The sequence below is a fragment of the Ovis canadensis genome, chromosome 5 (assembly GCF_042477335.2).
Source record: "Ovis canadensis isolate MfBH-ARS-UI-01 breed Bighorn chromosome 5, ARS-UI_OviCan_v2, whole genome shotgun sequence".
NCBI lineage: Eukaryota > Metazoa > Chordata > Mammalia > Artiodactyla > Bovidae > Ovis > Ovis canadensis.
The window spans coordinates 29,054,927-29,072,672 of record NC_091249.1 but is presented as its reverse complement, the minus strand read 5'-3'; the positions used below and the strand labels follow the sequence as shown (position 1 = coordinate 29,072,672).

General features: G+C 51.5%; 1 protein-coding gene across 3 annotated transcripts; it reads left to right on the top strand.

Annotated features, from left to right (window-relative positions):
* Positions 1-6,689: 6,689 nt before the first annotated feature.
* PEX11G (peroxisomal biogenesis factor 11 gamma) lies at positions 6,690-16,897 on the top strand. Of its 3 annotated transcripts, none has more exons than XM_069591206.1 (5): positions 6,690-7,001; positions 9,254-9,442; positions 11,849-12,027; positions 15,717-15,779; positions 16,316-16,897. In XM_069591206.1, the coding sequence occupies exons 2-5, from the start codon at positions 9,374-9,376 to the stop codon at positions 16,545-16,547; spliced, it is 543 nt and encodes a 180-aa protein (XP_069447307.1). In that variant the 5' UTR covers positions 6,690-7,001; positions 9,254-9,373; the 3' UTR covers positions 16,548-16,897. The 3 variants fall into 3 exon arrangements, with proteins under 3 accessions (XP_069447307.1, XP_069447309.1, XP_069447308.1); XM_069591208.1 differs by lacking the exon at positions 6,690-7,001 and adding an exon at positions 7,240-7,361; XM_069591207.1 differs by lacking the exon at positions 6,690-7,001 and adding an exon at positions 7,274-8,518.
* The last annotated feature ends 849 nt before the right edge of the window (positions 16,898-17,746 follow it).

The window sequence follows — 17,746 nt, the reverse complement described above, 5'->3', positions numbered from 1 at the left end:
ACATCTGGTGTAGTGTTGGGTTTTATGTTTATAATACAGTTTTGTGTGCGTGTGTGTGTGTGTGGTCTGTCATCCCTATACTTTGAATTCAAGCTCCAGGACTTATAGGACTTATATACTGAATGAATTCCTTTTCACTAAATTTAAGCAAAGTGTTGTTTTGCCCACCGGGTTGAGGTTCCATCACTTGGTCCCCATCCCAGGGTCCTGCTGAGGGCTTTGCTCCAGCCGTGTGTGCATGCTCAGTCGCTCAGTTGTGTCTGACTCTTTGCGACCCCATGGACTGTAGCCCACCTAGCTCCTCTGTCCATGGAATTTCCCAGGCAAGAACACTGGAGTGGGTTGCCATTTTCCTCCTTCAGTTTATCTTCCTGACTCAGGATCCAACCTGCATCTCTTGCATTGGCAGACGGATTCTTTACAGCTGAGCCACTGGGGAATCCCATGTTGCTGCAAAAATACATTTTCTCTGCCTGCCTGGAAAAGGAGGATGAAGGAGTGGGTAGGTGCTGCATGCTGTCTTAAAGCAAGGGGGTGATGTAACGCTGTTATGGAGGAACTGAATAATCTTGATCACAAAGTCTAAGGAATGAAGCAGCTTGGAAGCGGTGATTGGGGACTTCCCCGGTAGTCCAGTGGTTAAGAGTCTGCCTTCCAAAGCAGGGGACACAGTTTCGATCCCTGGTCAGGGAACTAAGATCCCACATTCTGCAAGGCACCTAAGCCTGCGTTCCACAATGAAAGATCCTGAATGCAGGATCTAAAACCCAAGGCAACCAAATAAATAATAAAATAGTTTTTTAAGGAAAGAAAAGTGGCAGTTGGCAAAGACTCAGAGTCATTCCGATTAGCCAGGACACAGCTGGTTGCTGTAATGACTTAGACAGTGTTCGTGTTTCGTCTGTGTTCGGACAGCATGATGGAGCGGGCTTGTTTTGTCTCATTTCACCATGGTCACAGAGTGGCCTTGTCTGATGTAGGCATCCTGTGAAATTATCTGTGGCGAGCAGGAGGACACCAGCGCCCGGCTGCGAGTGAGCTCCAGGCCAGCTCCTAGCAACCACAAGGCCAGCCGTGAATGCCAGGCCAGCTCCTGTCGCTTTCCCAAAGGTCAAGCTGAGCCCTAACCAGATAGTGATGGACGCTGGGAGGGCTGGGCTGCCTGCCAGGCTCACTGCTGTCTCTTTGGTGCCTAGAACAGGGCTCGGCACACAGTAGGCATCAAAGAACTGTGGTGTGCTGTTACAAGGACCATGGGGAGAGTAGAGGCTCAGGAGAAGGGATCCAGCCACTCTGCAGCCCAAGGTCTCTTTCCCTTTGTAGGCCTTGGGCTTCGCTTTGATTTTTCCTGCAGTGTGTATGTATGTGTGTGTGTTTAAATGTTTATATATTTGGCTGCTCTGGGTTTTAGTTGTAGGATCTTTGATCTTCGCTGAGGCATGTGGGATTTTTTTTTTTAAGTTGCAGCATGTCAGGGGCTTCCCAGGTGGTGCTAGTGGTAAAGAACCCTCCTGCCAATGCAGGAGAAATAAGAGATGAGGGTTCGATCCCTGAGTCAGGAAGATCCCCCGGAGGAGGGCATGGCAAGCCACTCCAGTATGCTTGCCTGGAGAATCCCATGGACAGAGGAGCCTGGTGGGCTCCAGTCCATGGAATCTCAAAGAACTGTGCATGACTGAGTGACTGAGCGCGCACACACAGGTTAAGAAGCAACATAGGGACTTCTCTGTTGGTCCAGTAGCTAAAACTCCATGCTGTCAATGAAGGGGGCCCGGGTTCAATTCCTGGTCAGAGAACTAGGTCCCACCTGCTACAGCTAAAAATCCCACATCCCGCAGTGAAGATTGAAGATCCCACGTGTTGCAACTGACACCTGGCGCAGCCATATTACAGAAAGAAAAATAAGAAGTAACATACACAGTCATGTTTAGTGTTACAAGCTAAAAAGAAAGATAAGGTAGCAAGAAAAGTGGGCAGGAAGTGCCTAGGGGTATGTGTGTGTGGTCCCAGAGGAGAATGACATTTGAGTATATCTGAAAAGGAAGTGTGAGAGGGAGCCAGATGAGTATCTGGAAGGGGAGCCTTCCGGGCAGAGCCAACAGCAAGTGCAAAAGTCCTTGAGGCAGGTGTGGGCTGCAACTTCAAGGAACAGGAGAAAGGCAACATGGTTGGATATGAGTGAATCAGGCTGGATGAGTACTATGTGTCTAAATCAAGAGGAAATGTATTTGTTTCTTAAAAAAAGGAAACCAGTCAGCATCATTAGTGATGCAAAACAAAACCACAATGAGATACCACTCCAGAGTCAGCAGGAGATATGCTCTTGGGTGTCTCCTTACTGGTAAGCCAGCTTATCTTTCCTTGACCCTTATTTATTATTTTAGCCTTGGGAAAAATAGGAGAGCAGATGCAATCTTGCAAAGGAGGAATGTATGTAGAGGAATTTCCTGAGTTGACTAAGAAGAGGACAAAGAAAGCTGATGAACTATGAGAAGAGAATGGAGGTGAGAGGATTAGGTGGTATAATGTGTGTACATTAGTCTGGACGGATCCCAAGCTGGCATGACAATATTTTTGCACATTGGGTTAAATAAAATGTATTATTAAAATGAATAGTCCAAGTGTTGGCAAGAATGTGGAGAAATCGGAACCCTTGTGCATTGTGGGTGGGAATGTAAAATGGTGCAGCCATTGTGAAAAATGGATTCGTGGTTCCTCATCAAGTCAGGGCTCCCCTGGTGGCTCAGATGGTAAAGCGTCTGCCTGCAATGCGGGAGACCTGGGTTCGATTCCCGGGTCAGGAAGATCCCCTGGAGAAGGAAATGGCAACCCACTCCAGCACTCTTGCCTGGAAAATCCCATGGACGGAGGAGCCTGATAGGCTACAGTCCATGGGGTTGCAAAGAGTCGGACACGACTGAGCGACTTCACTTTCACTTTCATTTTCATCAAGTCAAACATGGGGACTTCCCTGGTGGTCCAGTGGCTAAGACTGCGTTCCCAATGCAGGGGCCCAAGTTCGATCCTTGGTCAGGGAACTATATCTCACATGCTGCAACTAAGAGTTTGCGTGCGCAACCAAGACCCGGCACAGCCAAATAAACATATAAAAAATTTTTAAAAAGTCAAACATAGTAGAATGGCCTGGCAATTCTACTTGTAGGTAGGAACTGAAAGCAGGGACTAGAAAAAGTACATGTACGCCATGTTCACAGCAGCACTGTTCACAAGAGTCAAAAGGCAGAAACGAGGCTTCCCTGGAGGTCCAGTGTTTAGGAAACCACCTGCCAATGCAAAGGACACAAGTTCAATCCCTGGTCCAGGAAGGTTCTGAAGGGCAACACGCTCAGGGGCAACAAAGCCCGTGAGCCACAACTACTGAGCGGCGTGCTGCAGTTACTAAAGCTCGCCCGCGCTAGAACCGGTGCTCTGAAATGAGAAGCCACTCCAGTGAGGAGCCCTCGCACTGCAGCTAGAGAGTAGCCCCTGCCTGTTGCATCTAGAGAAAGGCCTCCAGCAGCAACAAAGACCCAGTGTAGCAAAAAAGCAAACAAAAAAAGAGGTAGAAACAATCCAAGTGTCCATCAACCAATGAGCAGCTAAAAATATGATAGAGCCAGAGCATGGGATATTATTCACCCATGAAAGGAATTAAGTACTATTGAGACGTGCACAATGCGGAGAACTTAAAAAACAGGGTCAGTGAAAGAAGCCAGACACAAATGTTCACATATTACATGATTCTATTTATAGGAAATGTCCAGAATAGGAAAATCAGTAGACACAGACAGCGAAGGGTGGTTGCTAGAGACTGGCGGAGGAGGAATAGTGTGACTGCAGGAGAGAGTGACAGGGTTTCTTTTGAGGGTGGTGAAAACTATCAAGGTGGGATGTCTGTATGACACGTGAATGTACTAAAGGCCACAGAATTGTACATCTTAAAAGGGTGGACTTTTTGCTATGTGAGTGAGGGTGAAAGTCGCTTAGTCGTGTCTGACTCTTTGTGACCCCACAGACTATACAGTCCATGGAATTCTCCAGGCAAGAATACTGGAGAGGGTAGCTGTTCCCTTCCCCAGGGGATCTTTCCAACCCAGGGATCGAACCCAGGTCTCCCGCATTGCAGGTGGATTCTTCACCGGTTGAGCCACAAGGGAAGCCCAAGAATACTGGAGTGGGTAGCTTATCCCTTCTCCAGCTGATCCTCCCAACCCAGAAATTAAACCTGGGTCTCCTGAATTGCAGGCAGATTCTTTACCAGCTGAGCTCTCAGTTATGTGAATTTCACCTCAATTAAAAAAGAAACAAAGGGGGCTTCAGTGGTGGTCCAGCGGTTAAGAATCTACCTTGCAAAGCAAGGGATGCAGGTTTGATCCCAGGTTCAGGAAGATCCACATGACAACGGAGCAACCAAGCCCACATGACACGACTACTGAGCTTGTGCCCTAGAGCCCGCTCTGAGAATTCACAGCAATAAGAAGCCCTCCCACAGCAACTCTCCACAACCCCAGACAGCCTGTGCAAAGCAACAAAGACCTAGCCAAAAAATAAAATAAATAAACCTTAAACAATGAAAGGAAACAGGCTATGTTACCTCTTTGAAAGAATGTCTTTTTTTTTCTCTTTCTTTTTTTATATTTTAGATTATGAAAGTATGGTAATACATTTATGGGAGATTTGGAAAATATAGAACATGGTTATTAATACATATAGTTTCACTATATCTTACAATTATTTTTTAAAGTAGATAAATTAAGATTTTTAGTTGGAGTTCCAATATCAAACTCTCAAAATCAATAGAATGAATATATACAGAAGTAGAAGGGTATAGTGGGCTTCCCTTTGGCTCAGCTGGTAAAGAATCTGCCTGCAATGCAGGAGACTTGGGTTCGATCCCTGGGTTGGGAAGATCCCCTGGAGAGGGAACGGCTATCCACTCCAGTACTCTGGCCTGGAGAATTCCAGGGACTGTATAGTCCATGGGGTTGCAGAGAGAAGGATATAGTAGATCTAAAAAGGACTATGAGCCAATTCAACATAATTAAGATTTATGCAATCTTCAAACAATAGTAGGATACAAATTCTGTTCAAGTTCCCCTAGAGTATAACCTAGGAGACCCTGGAACATATCGAGGGACATAAAACAAGGTGCAAAAATTTCACGATCTAAAGGTATTGAAATTATACAGAATCTGTTTGTTCTCTTATCGCTGTGGAATTATGTGAGAAAATCAATATCAAAAGATATTTGAAAATAAATCACATATTTTTAACTGCAATGTGACATTGACCGAGAGAGATCTTTGACTTAGCCATTGAAAGCCTCAGTAAAGTTACAAGACTGAAAAAACACAGGGTGATTGCAGAGAAGAAAGCATTTAACTGAGAAATTAATATCAAAGTGAGAAATTAATATCAAAGATACTTTAGAAACTCCATGTATTTGGAAATTAAATGTCCAATTTTAAATGATGGGTGAATCTAAGAAGCCATAACAAGGAAAATTAGAAAATATTTGTGATAGAATAAAAATGAAAAGAGAATTTACCAGAATTTGTTGCATGCAGCTGAAGCTGCTCAATGTAACTAAATACAATGTGGAATCTTGAATAAGGTATGAAACCAAATGCACACTAACACAAAATTTTGTGAAATTTGAACAAAATCTGTGTATTAGTCAATAATAGTGTATCACAGGTTAATTCTCTGTGCTTTGATTTTTTACAACATAGTATTTCTTTATATTCTCAGAATTGGATTAGAAGTTTCAAGCCTCTTTCAAAAAATTTTTTTAAATCGCTAAGATAAACTTTCTAGACTTTTAGCAGTAATGGTAGATGCCAAAATACATGGAACTCTATCAAAGTTTTGAGTGAATATAAAATAGAAATCTGGCATTCTATTCATACTAAGTCAAACAAAAATTAGTGTCTTTGATTTTTTTTCCAGCTAGTGCATGCAGATGGCACAAAATTCAAAGACTACAGAACAGTACAAAGGTGAACATTTAATCTCTTCCCAGTGATGACTAATGGCTGGCCATCTGGCTCCACAAGGATTGAGTCATTGGCCACTGCAGTCACTGACCTTTAACACCCCCTGAAAAGAGTTCCAGGTGGAGGATCAGAAACAGCTGCTCTCTGCTCTGGGAAAATTGACAGGACAGGTCTTTAGATAGTGAAGATGTTTTCAGAAAAAAAATTTGAGTGGATTCTTGTCGATCTTCCCACACTTAGAAAAGCACTAAAATCATTAACTGCAGTATTTGCTCTTTGTAACCAGAAACAACTTTCCACTGGGATGCGTGATTACACATAATCTCCAAAATCACACACGTGCAGACCTTCCGCTCAACTCTTCCCGAGACCTCTTGGGTTATAGTCCTCAGTAAACCCCCCAATAAAACTGAAAAACACAGCTCTCATGGTGTGCGTTTTTATTTCAGTCAACATCAGCCACCCAGTTATCCTCCGGGGATATTCCAGTTATCAGATTTCTGTCTATTCTAGACCGGTTCCATGCATTTCTCTTTTTGTTTTTTTAAAGGGACTAGTTTACTTATGCACGAACGCAGGAACTTGGGCTTCCCAGGTAGCTCAGTGGTAAAGAATCCGCCTCCCAATGCAAGAGATGCAGGAGATGCGGGTTTGACCCCTGGGTTGGCAAGATCCCCTGGAAGAGGCCATGGCAACCCACTCCAGTATTCTTGCCCGGAAAATCCCACGGAGAGAGGAGCCTGGCGGGCTGGAGTCCATATGGGGTCCGCAGAGTCGGACGACTGAGCACTCAGGCACGCGGAAACACAGATGGAACCTGCGCCCCCTGTAGTCCAAGCAGAGCGTCCCAACCCACTAGGCTACCAGAGAATTCCCCAAAGTTCCCTTTTTAAAACTGCCTTACAGGACATAACAGCAAACCATGCTCTCTAAAGACAAGCCGACAACGCAGAAAGGGTGAAGCAGAAAAATTAGAAAACTTTCTTCTTGGACCACAGCAAACAGGTTGGTGCTTTTGCTTGGAATCTTTATGTGTGCGTGTGTGTAACTGGTTAATTTTGAAAACATGGTTAGCGACCTCAGACCGTCCACCTAGGTGCACAGGGCCAGGAGAAACCACAAGTAGAGGTCCCAAAGCCGCAAACCTCACCGCTCCCAGAAGCAGACAAAGGGCAGAGTCCCGGACAAAGGGTCGCGCCAGCGCCTGCGCAGAAAGCTCCCAGGAACGCACCCCGCCTGGACTGCGCCGGGCCCGCCCCCTGCCGCGGCGAACCGGCGTCACGGTGTCGTCACGGCGGAGTCGCTATGGTGGCCCTGAGCGATCTGGCGTCGGCGCTGGAGTCCTATAGGGGTCGCGATCGCCTGGTGAGGCTGGGAAGGAGCGAGGCCAGAGGTCCTGGAGTCCGGCCAAAACCCAGAGACCGGGACGTTGAGGCCAGAGAGGGAGCGGGGTCACTCAGGATCCCTCCAGGGCAGATGCTCTGTCCCCTAGCGGTGGACATGTAGGTTCTTCCCGCCACCCCAAACGACTGGACATTCACAGTACCAGCCAGATCCTCACGTTTGTGCATTGGAATCCAGCCGGACCACTGGAGCTGGTCCCAAACAATGTCCTATGAGAACTGGGGATGTGGCAGGGCTCCCTTTAGGGCTGGACATTTGGGTTCTGACTAAATCCCCTGAAGTTGGGCACTTAGGTTGCTCTGGCAAGTTCGGCCTGGCCAGACATTCCCATGCCAAACAAACCCATGTTTGGACATTTAGGATCAGACTAAGCCACTATAGTTAGTTCCTCGGTTGTCGAAAACTAATATGGGAACATAAGATTTTGCACTGCTTTCCCCGTGGCTGGATGTTTAGGTTCTGACCTTCCGCTCAACTCAGATTGGGCATGTAGATTGTTCCTTCCAGGCCGCTGAGGTCAGACTCTGAGCTTGTCCCAATCAATCTCTTACAGGTAGGCATTCCAGTTGTACCAGGGAATGTACCAGTGGCTGGGCATTTAGGTTCTAGGCAAATCCTCTCTGATTGAGTATTCAGGTTCTAAATTCCCTGGAGAAGGAAATGGTACCCCACCCCAGGATTGTTGCCTGGGAAATCCCATGGACAGAGGAGTCTGGTGGGCTACAGTCCATGGGTTTGCAAGAGTCAGAGGCGACTTGGTGACTAAACAACAAGAAAGCTGGACTTAAAATGCAGTGTTTTTGCCCTTACAAAGGTGCAGAAAGGAATTCCAAGTAAAAATAATATATAAAACAACAGGAAAAAGCAACTTCTGAAAAGCAGATGAAATAAAGATGTAAGGGTGGGGAAGCAGACCCTGTTCACCATGCTCCAGATCACCCACTGATTCCGGAATCACCACTGGGTTCCTTCTCACTAAAGTAAGGCAAACAAATTAGCCTTTTGTTCACTGGGTTGAGGCCTGCTCACCTTCCTAAGTCACAACCCAGCCACGGACTTTGGTCCAGCCAGGTAGATGCAAATAGCCTTCCTGCCTGCTGGGGAAAAGGATCTAGGAGGTAAGATATGGGTTTTTTTTTCTGATCCCCATCACGTGTCTCCAAAGACTGTGCCACTCAGTGACATGAGCCAGCACGCCCTGAGTCTCCACAGTGCCTTTTCTTTTAAAACTTGATTTTTATTGGAGTATATAGTTGCTTTACAATGTTGTATTAGTTTCTACCATACAGCAGAATGAATCAGCCATCCATATACATATATCTCCTCCATCCGGGACTTCCTTCTCATTCAGGTCACCACAGAGAACTGACTCGAGTTCCCTGAGCTATGCAGTAGGTTCTCATTAGTTATCTGTTTTGGGCTTCCCTAGTGGCTCAGATGGTAAAGAATCCGTCTGTAATGTGGGAGATCAAGATTCAGTCCCTAGGTTGGGAAGATCCTGTGCAGAAGGGAATGGCATCTCACTCCAGTATTCTTGCCTGGAGAATCCTCATGGACAGAGGAGCCTGGCAGGCTGCAGTCCATGGGGTCTCGAAGAGTTGGACATGACTGAGCGACTAACACAACCAGTTATCTGTTCTACACATAGTATCAATAGTGTATACCTGTAAATCCAATCTCACAGAGCCTTTTGCACAATGATGTCATGTGTCTCCATGTATCCCACCTACAAATATCTTTCAACTTTCTGTTGGGAGTTTGATTGAGAGTTCCTCCTGTTTGATCCCCCGAGGCCCGAGGCCAGGTCAAGGGTGATCGGCTCAATCCTACTGACTGCTTCTGGTTTCCCACAGATCCGAACGCTGGGTTACTGCTGCCAGCTGGTGGGCGGGGTCCTGGTGGAACAATGTCCTGCCAGGTCAGAAGTGGGGACGCGCCTGTTGGCACTGTCCTCCCAGCTCAGCCACTGCAGGATGGTCCTGCGACTCTTTGATGATGCGGCCATGTTTGTCTACACTAAGCAGTACGGCCTGGGGGCAGAGGTAACGGGGTTGCGTGGGGCTCCAGGGAGGGGATGCGGACCCTGGGAAGTTGGCATCTTATGGATTGGCCTTTACAAAGGCAACAATATGGGCAGTTTATTATTTTTTCAATTTTACTTTTTTCTTTTGAGACAATCAGACATTCTCGTTTCAATTTCAGTTAAACAAATTAGCTCATTCCCAAAGACTGTGTAATTAAGAAGTCTTCTTCCTGGCCCTTCGGTCACCAGCTTTCCTCCTCGGAGGCAGCCACTGCTATCAGCCTCTTGTGTTTCCTTCATGAGATTTCCTGCACCTGTGTTTTGCTTATGTTAATAGTTACATGACATTTACATTCTTCTGCCACTTGTTTTTTCATGGAATGGTGCAACTTGGAGGTCATTCCCTATCAGTCCAAAATAAGCTCCTTCTGGGAATTCCCTGGTGGTCCAGCAGTTAGGACTCAGCACTTTCACTGCCGCAGGAGAGTGCATCCTCAGGCTTCTCTGTAGCCCGCCAGGCTTCTCTGTCCATGGGATTCTCCAGGCAAGAATACTGGAGTGGGTTGCCATTTCCTCCTGCAGGGAATCTTCCCAGCCCAGGGATCTACTCCGAATCTTTTGCATCTCTTGCACTGGCAGGCAGATTCTTTACCACTGCGCTGCCTGAGAGGCCCCTTCACTGCAGAGGGCCTGAGTATAATCCCCATTTGGGGAACTAACATCCCCTCAAGCCATGTGCCTTGGCAAAAAAACAAAAACCAAAAGAAGCTCCTTCCTTCTTTAGGGCCTCAGGGTACACATGTATAGCCGGATGGTGACTTACTGAACGAGCCCCCTTGGACACGTAGATTATTTATAAGATCTTGCAGATACAACAGAACCTCATCATGTCACCAGTGGGTCTAGAGTGACCCTCCTCACCTGGGGAGGGGACAGCAGGGAATGTGATCTTGCTCTCCCAGGGGATGGGCTGAGTTATGCCCCCTTCCTGGGCTGCCCTGCCCTTCCCCCAACCCTCCGGGGGCTCTCCTTCCAGACTCACCTGCTCAGATGCACCCCCATCCTGCCCCAGTGCCCACAGCCTGATTATCCCCAATCTCAAGGGTTTGCCTGGGCCTTCCTCCTGTGTTGACACCCATCTCTCCAGCTTCTTTGATGAGGGCATGGTTCCCTGCACTGTCCCCCTAACCATCTCCTCTGTGAAGACTCCCCTGAGTCCCTACGTGGCGGGGGGGCTCTCTGCATCTCGTATATCCCTTAGCCAGAACAAGAACCCTCTTTGGTTGAGTGCTCTCTGCTCCTGCCTCTTCCCCAGCATAGGGCCCCAGGTCTTGAAACTTCTCAGAAAACACCGGTGCAATGAGCCCCATCCTCACAGAGGGATGAAGTGTGCCGGGACACCCCAGAAGGTCCCAGATGGGATGAGGGAGCTGGAGTGGGGTTCAGCACCCAGAGGGAGGCAGGACCACAGCCGGCTAACAGGAAGGAGAGGGCTAGACAGGGAAGACAGAGAGGAGGGGAAGGGTACGGCAGGCAGCGAGGATGACACGGTTACAGGCAGGGAAGTGAAGGACTTGGCTAGGGACCGGGCCAACTTGGAGGCCTGGAGGGGGCCTCTGGGGCCCAGGGAAAGGCTCTTACAGCCTCAACCGGCCTTGCCTTGCTAGGTGCTCGCCCCTGTCTGATCTGGGGGGGAGGTGACCCAAGCCTTGCAGTGAGCGTTGTGGCTGCTTCAAGCTGGCACTGGGTGTGTGGCAACCCAGCAGGCCAGCCAGCTGCTCTGCCTGGTCAGGGTTCTCTGCAGGGCTCCCTCCCCTGCCCCACTCAGGGTCCTGAGCCTGAGACCCATACACAGGAACTAGGAATGCCCTGATGCAGGGCATCCCAGGTTGTCCTCCACAGGAATCATCCGGGAACTTAAAAAAAAAAAAAATCCTGGTGCCAGGGCCCACCTCAGCCTTGGTGAGGCAGAACCCCTGGGACTGGGGGCTGAGTGGGGGTTTGTGAAGCTCCCCAGGCATCCCTTGAGGTGTCCCAGGTGGTGCAGTGGTAAAGAATCTTCCTGCCAATGCAGGAGACGCAGGAGACATCTGTTTGATCCCTGGGTCAGGAGGGGCCCCTTGAGAAGGAAAGGGCAGCCCACTTGCAGTATTCTTGCCCGGGAAATCCCATAGACTGAGGAGCCTGGTGGGCTACAGTCCATGGGGTCGCAAAGAGGACACGACTGAAGCAGCTTAGCACACACATGCAGGGATCCCACAGCGCGGTGGAGTTGAGACCAGCTGCTCTACTGGGCAGAGGTGACCACACTGAGAAATCAGGCTTTTCTTCTCCCACAGTGCCAGCCACAACCTGCCTGGCTGGACCTTGCCCTGTGACTGCCTCCTGGTACGGCCCAAGCCCCCACTCTCTTCCATTCCTGCAGGAGGAGGATGTGTTTGTCCGCTGCGTGTCCATCCTGAGCAACCTGGCCGACCAGCTCTACTACCCCTGTGAGCATGTCGCCTGGGCCGCCGACGCCAAGATCCTCCACGTGGACTCTGCCCGGTGGTGGACACTGAGCACCACCCTCTGGGGCCTCTCCCTGCTCCTGGGGGTTGCTAGGTAAGCAGCGTTGTTGCCCATCAGGAGACTGGAAGGGAGCCCCTGACATCGCCTGGGCGGGTGGGCAGGTGGGCTAGGGGGCGGGGGTGGGGCTGTCTTGGCATCTCCTGCCTTTCTGCCTCTTGTCATCCCTCATTGTGTCCATCCCCTGCAGCTGCTGAAATAGATTCCCACAGACTTGGCAGCTCTCAGTTCAGTCGCTCAGTCGTGTCTGACTCTGGCAACACAAATCGATCATCTTAACAGTTTCGGAGGTTAGAAGTCCAAAATGGCTCTCAGTGGGCTAACATCCAGGCGTGGGCAGGCCTGTGTTCCTCCTAGGGGCTCTGAGGGAGTCTGTTCTCGGCCTTCCCAGCTTCTAGTGTGCGTGTGTGTGTGCTAAGTCGCTTCAGTTGTGTCCAACTCTGTGCGACTCTAAGGACTGTAGCCCGCCGGGCTCCTCTGTCCATGGCACTCTCCAGGCAAGAATCCTGGAGTGGGTTGCTGTGCCCTGCTTCCTCCAGAGGATCTTCCCGACCCAGGGATCAAACCTGCCTCTCTTACATCTGCACTGGCAGGCAGGTTCTTTACCACTGGCACCGCCTGGGAAGCCCCCCAGCTGCCAGAGGCGCCCGCCTTCCTCGGCTCGCAGCCCCTCCCTCCATCTTTGAAACGCGTCCGTCACTGCAGCCTCTGCGTCTCTTGTCACAACTCCTTTTCTGACTCTGAGCCGCCTCCTCCCTCCTTCGAGGACCCCTGTGACGACACCGCCCACCCCAGATCATCTCTGGTGTCCACACCCTTAACTCAATTCCATCTGCAAATTCCTTTTTGAAAAAATTTATGCGCTGATTTTTGGCTGTGCTGGGTCTTTGTTGTTGTGCTCGGGCTTCCTCTAGTTGTGGAGAGCGGAGGCCCCTCTTTGTTGTGGTGTGCAGGCTTCTCTTCTGAGGTGTGGTGGCTTCTCTTGTTGCAGAGCCGGGGTTCTAGGTATGAGAGCTTGTGTAGCTGTGGTGCACGGGCTTAGTTGCTCTGAGGCATGTGGGATCGTCCCAGACCAGGGATCGAACCTGTGTCTCATGCATTGCCAGGTGGACTTTTATCCACTGCACCACCAGGGAAGGCCTGCAGAGTCGTTTTTGCTGTGGAAGGGAAGACACTCACATCATAAGCCTGGGGATTAGGATGTGGGAATCTCTGGGGGCGGGGGCCCGTGACTGTGCCTACCAGACCCAGGAAGAAGAAAATAACTTGGGGGCATGGACAGAAGTGGCTGGTGTGGCTGCCTTTCCCCGGGTCCCCAGATCCTGCTGGCATTGCCATCAGCAAACCTCAGGCGAAGTAGCCGGGAGTTTCCGGACTGGCTCCGTGCTTCCACAAACCACAAGGTCTCTAAAACTTTAATGGTTTCTTCCCCTCTGCCAATTTGCTGAGTGGGTTTGTTCAGAGACCCCTGGCCCAGACAGCATGGGCGAAGCAGGACCTCCAGTGCCCCTGTTTCCTGGGGGCAAAGGCCTCTTAGATCCCTGAAGAGATGTGGGGCAGCCCCTGACCTCGAGGTTGGGGGGCCAGTGCCCTCATCTGCTGTCCCTTGTCCCTGGGCGTACACTGATGTCCAGTAGCCCTTGTCTCTCCCTCACCCTAGTGATATGTTTACTGTAGATGGTCTGGAAAATGAGCAGACCCCAAAGTAGAGGATTCCAGGTACCCTCTATCCAACCCAGAGCCCCTCTCTCTTTATACTTTGGCAATTTTCCCCAGTGTTTGATTTAAAAAACAAAACTTTTTTTTTTTCTTGAGTTTAGTTGCTTTAAAATGTTGTATTAGTGTCTGCTGTATCACAGAGTGAGTCAGCCGTGTCTATACATGGACCCCCTGTTCTGGATTTCCTTCCCATTTACCACAGAGCACTGCGTTCCTTAGCTGTACAGCACGTTCTCAATGGACGTGAGTCGGAGTGAACTCCGGGAGATGGTGATGGACAGGCAGGCCTGGCGTGCTGCGATTCATGGGGTCACAAAGAGTCGGACACGACTGAGTGACTGAACTGAACTGAACTGAGGTTCTCATTAGTTATCTACTTCATATATAGTAGTGGGCTTCCCAGGTGGCTCAGTGGTAAAGAATCCACCTGCCAAGAAGGAGATGCGGGTTTGATCCCTGGGTCGGGAAGATCCCCTGGAGGAGAGCATGGCAGCCCACTCCAGTATTCTTGCCTGGAGAATCCCGTGGACAGAGGAGCCTGGCGGGCTGCCGTCCATGGGTCGCAGAGTCGGACACGACTGAGCGGCAGCGGCAGCGCGCACGTGTCAGTCCCGGCGGCCTTTGTTTTGGACACCGTGCTGACATGTTTTCACTTGTTTCTGCTCTCCTGGTCCAGGGACACGGCTCCGTTTCGACGTCGGCTCCCCTCACAGCCTCGGCGGCTGTTATGGAGCTGGCCCTGTCTTTCCATCAGCACTGCCCCCACCCCGTGGGCTCCGGGTGCTCTGAGGCCACAGCCTCTTCTGAGGCCGCCCTGTGACCTGCGGCCCCAAGAGACTTCCCGTTTCTGCTTTCAGGGCTGCTTTGGTTCCCTTAATTTTTTTTTTCTTTTAAATAGACTATTTTTTAGAGCAGTTTTAGGTTCACAGCAAAACTGAACCGGAAGCAGAGTTTTTGCAGGTACCCACCACACACACACAGACTTCCCCACCATCCACATGGCACCACGGCCCGATGTGTCAGTCGATGAACCAACGCTAACATGGCATACACACCCCATGTCCGTGGTTTACATCAGGGGTCACGCTCTGTGTTGCACTTTGAGTTTGCACAAACATATGATAACGTGTATCCACCACTGAAGTATTTCCGCTGCCCTAAAAATCCTATTTTTAGGGTGAATATACTCTGCCTGTTCCATTCATGTTATTTTGTATTAAATACCTTTTTGGGTGCTGTTTATCTATGTAAAATTTCCCTTATTTATGGCTGCACTGGGTCTTCGTTGCTGTGTGGGGGCTACTCTAGCTGCAGTGGTCGGCCTCTCACTGCAGCGGCTTCTCTTGTGGAGAAAGGGCTTTAGGTGCTATAAAGGCTTCAGTAGTTGCAGCGCGTGGGCTCAGTAGTTGGCTTACGGGCTGGGCTGCCCCTCAGCATGTGGAATCTTCCCGGAACAGGGATTGAACCCGAGTCCCAAGCACTGGCAGGCAGGGAAGTCCTCCATTCATTTTAGAGCAGCTAGTTTTCCCATGTGTCTCTGTATTTGGTGTGAGCAAGGGTATGGGGGCTGGGGAGCTTTTGGGGTGTGCTCATCATGACTCAATGGACACAGGTTTGAGCAAACTCCAGGAGCTGTTGAAGGACAGAAAAGCCTGGTGTGCTGCAGTCCATGGGGTCACAGAGTTGGACACAACTGAGCAACTGAACAACATCATGACCAGGGGCTCCTAAGGCCCCAGGGTGCTGGAGAGTCACCTGCCCAGGCTGCAGGGAGCAAAGGCTGGAGGGAGCACTGGAGGATGCCCATCGGGTGGCTGCTTCCCCAGCCTGCAGATCCAGCCCTGGGGAGCCAGAAGGTTGTCTAGACTGCCTTCAGACAGGCCCAGCCAGTGTCCAGGGTGTATCTGTGTAGGGAGGGAGTGGACAGGCTTTGCACCCATCCGGACCCCATTTACCTGGTGACCCCCTACCCAGCTGCTCCCACCCCATCCTGTGTGGTGTTGCAGGTCTCTGTGGATGGTCCTGAAGCTGAGACACAGGCTGAGGAAACCCCCGGAAGCCTTCACCAGGTACGTCGTCCACGGTTCCTCTAGAAGACTTCTTCCGGCAAGCCAGGGTCCCCGGCGGGTCTGCCCAGTCAAGGAAGTGCTGTCACTGCCCTGCTCCATGCGTGCAGGCTCTGCTGGGTGGGGGTGGGGGGCTGATGTGTGCTAGGTACTGGGGCATTGCTGCGGCCCCCCGGGGGATGGGAGCTCTTTTACAGATGGGGAAACTGAGGCTAGCTGGGGGACCCTAGGCAGGAAGTGGCAGAGCTGGGGACTCCAGGGCTGAGCCTTCACGGCTGGGCCTGGGTCTGGGAGGATGATCCGAGGTAGAGTCAGTGTCCTGAGGACAAAGGTCAGTCACTGTCTCATCCTGGGAAAGAATGCAGGGTAAAGCAGGTGCCCAGCACAGGCCCGGAAGCTGCTCACCCCTCCTTTCCCCCTCCCCCCGCCCGTGGACCTGAGACTCTGGTTCCCACTGTGGGCTCCCTCTGGTGGATGTGATGGTCGCAGCCTGCCGGTCCTCCGCCCTCCCCAGCACTCCTTGCCCTTTGTTCCCACAGCCGGCTGACCCGGGGCAAGCGGAGGACCGTGGAGACCCAGATCTGCTCGGAGGTACTGACCCTCCTGAGCAACCTGGCGGACCTGGCCAACGCAGTGCACTGGCTGCCCCCGGGTGTCCTGTGGGCCGGCCGCTTCCCCCAGTGGCTGGTGGGCCTCCTGGGCACCCTCTCGTCGCTCCTCAGCGTGTACCAGGCAGTCCAGGCGGGTGGCCAGGCCAATGCCACCCCCTGACGGATAGGGGCGCCAGAACCCCAACAGGGGCCCTTCCCGTGGAGCGTGATTGCCCGGGAGGGGCGGGTCTCTAATCCAGCAGATCACGGCCAGGTGCCGGGAGGAAGGTGTGGCTAGAGGACACACCAGAGCAGTCTGGGGTACCAGCCCCCAGAGGGGTGGGCTTGGGGGGCTGAGGTCCCCCAGGTGCCGCCTCAGTAGGGGTGGAACAGGAAGACCCCGAAGACTCACTTGCAGAGGAACTGGCCCCTGGCAGGCCAGAGTCCTGTGTGCAATAAAGGCGAGCAGGGCAGCCAGGTTGGGCCTGAGGAATGTGAAGTGAGGACCAATTAAATGAGGTGGTGATGGTAGCAGGTCAGATGTGAGCTGATTCCTAAGCCCTGTGTCTCTGTCTGCTTATTCTCACGCCCTCTCTCTCCAGCGGTCGGGGGCACCCCCGGGTCTTATTTAGGGTTCAGCCTGTGGGCTGGAGCTGCAGCGGGAAGCACCACCTCCCATCACCTTCCCCTCCGATGCTGCAAACGCAGCCTGTTGACCCCGAGGCTTAGCCACAGAGAGCGGTCCCTCCTTCCCAACCCGCGGGCTTGGGCACCCTTGGCTGGCTGTGGATGCTGCCTCCTCTGCCAGGCCCTGCCTGGGTCTCAAGCTCCCAGGCGTCACGGGGTGCCTGTTGTGGCCGAAGCATCTCACAGCCACGGCGTGGACTCAGGGCTGCCGTGGTCCATTCAGGGCATTTCGAGGGCTCTGAGCATCATCACTGGAGATGCCTGAGGCTCCCAGCTTGTGAAAGCGCAGCGGGCAAGAAGGGACCAGTTTGTTTCCAGTCTGGGGTTTGAGAGGCCATGTGCATGTGTGGCCTCAGGTGATACTGGCAGGTGGTGGGCGGCCCGGGCCTGCCCCTCACTCACTGGCCCCTGGAAGAGCCAATGAAGGGTCCTGTTTATAGGCCCTGAAGCCTGTGGTTTCAACCATGTTTTGTTCTTTTACAAAGAAGGTACGTGGTGGGCAACAGCTGGGGTGTGGGGCTGCTCAGGATCTCACAGGACACAAGGACCCCACCTGGCCTCCAGCTGAGCCCCTGCCCCGTCCATCTGGGGGGCTCCCTCTGGGTTAGGAGGCTGGGCCAGGTCACCCTCCCCCTTCCCTCTGCCTTCCAGGCACCCAGGGGACCTGTGAGATTAGGGTGGGGGTCAGAGTGG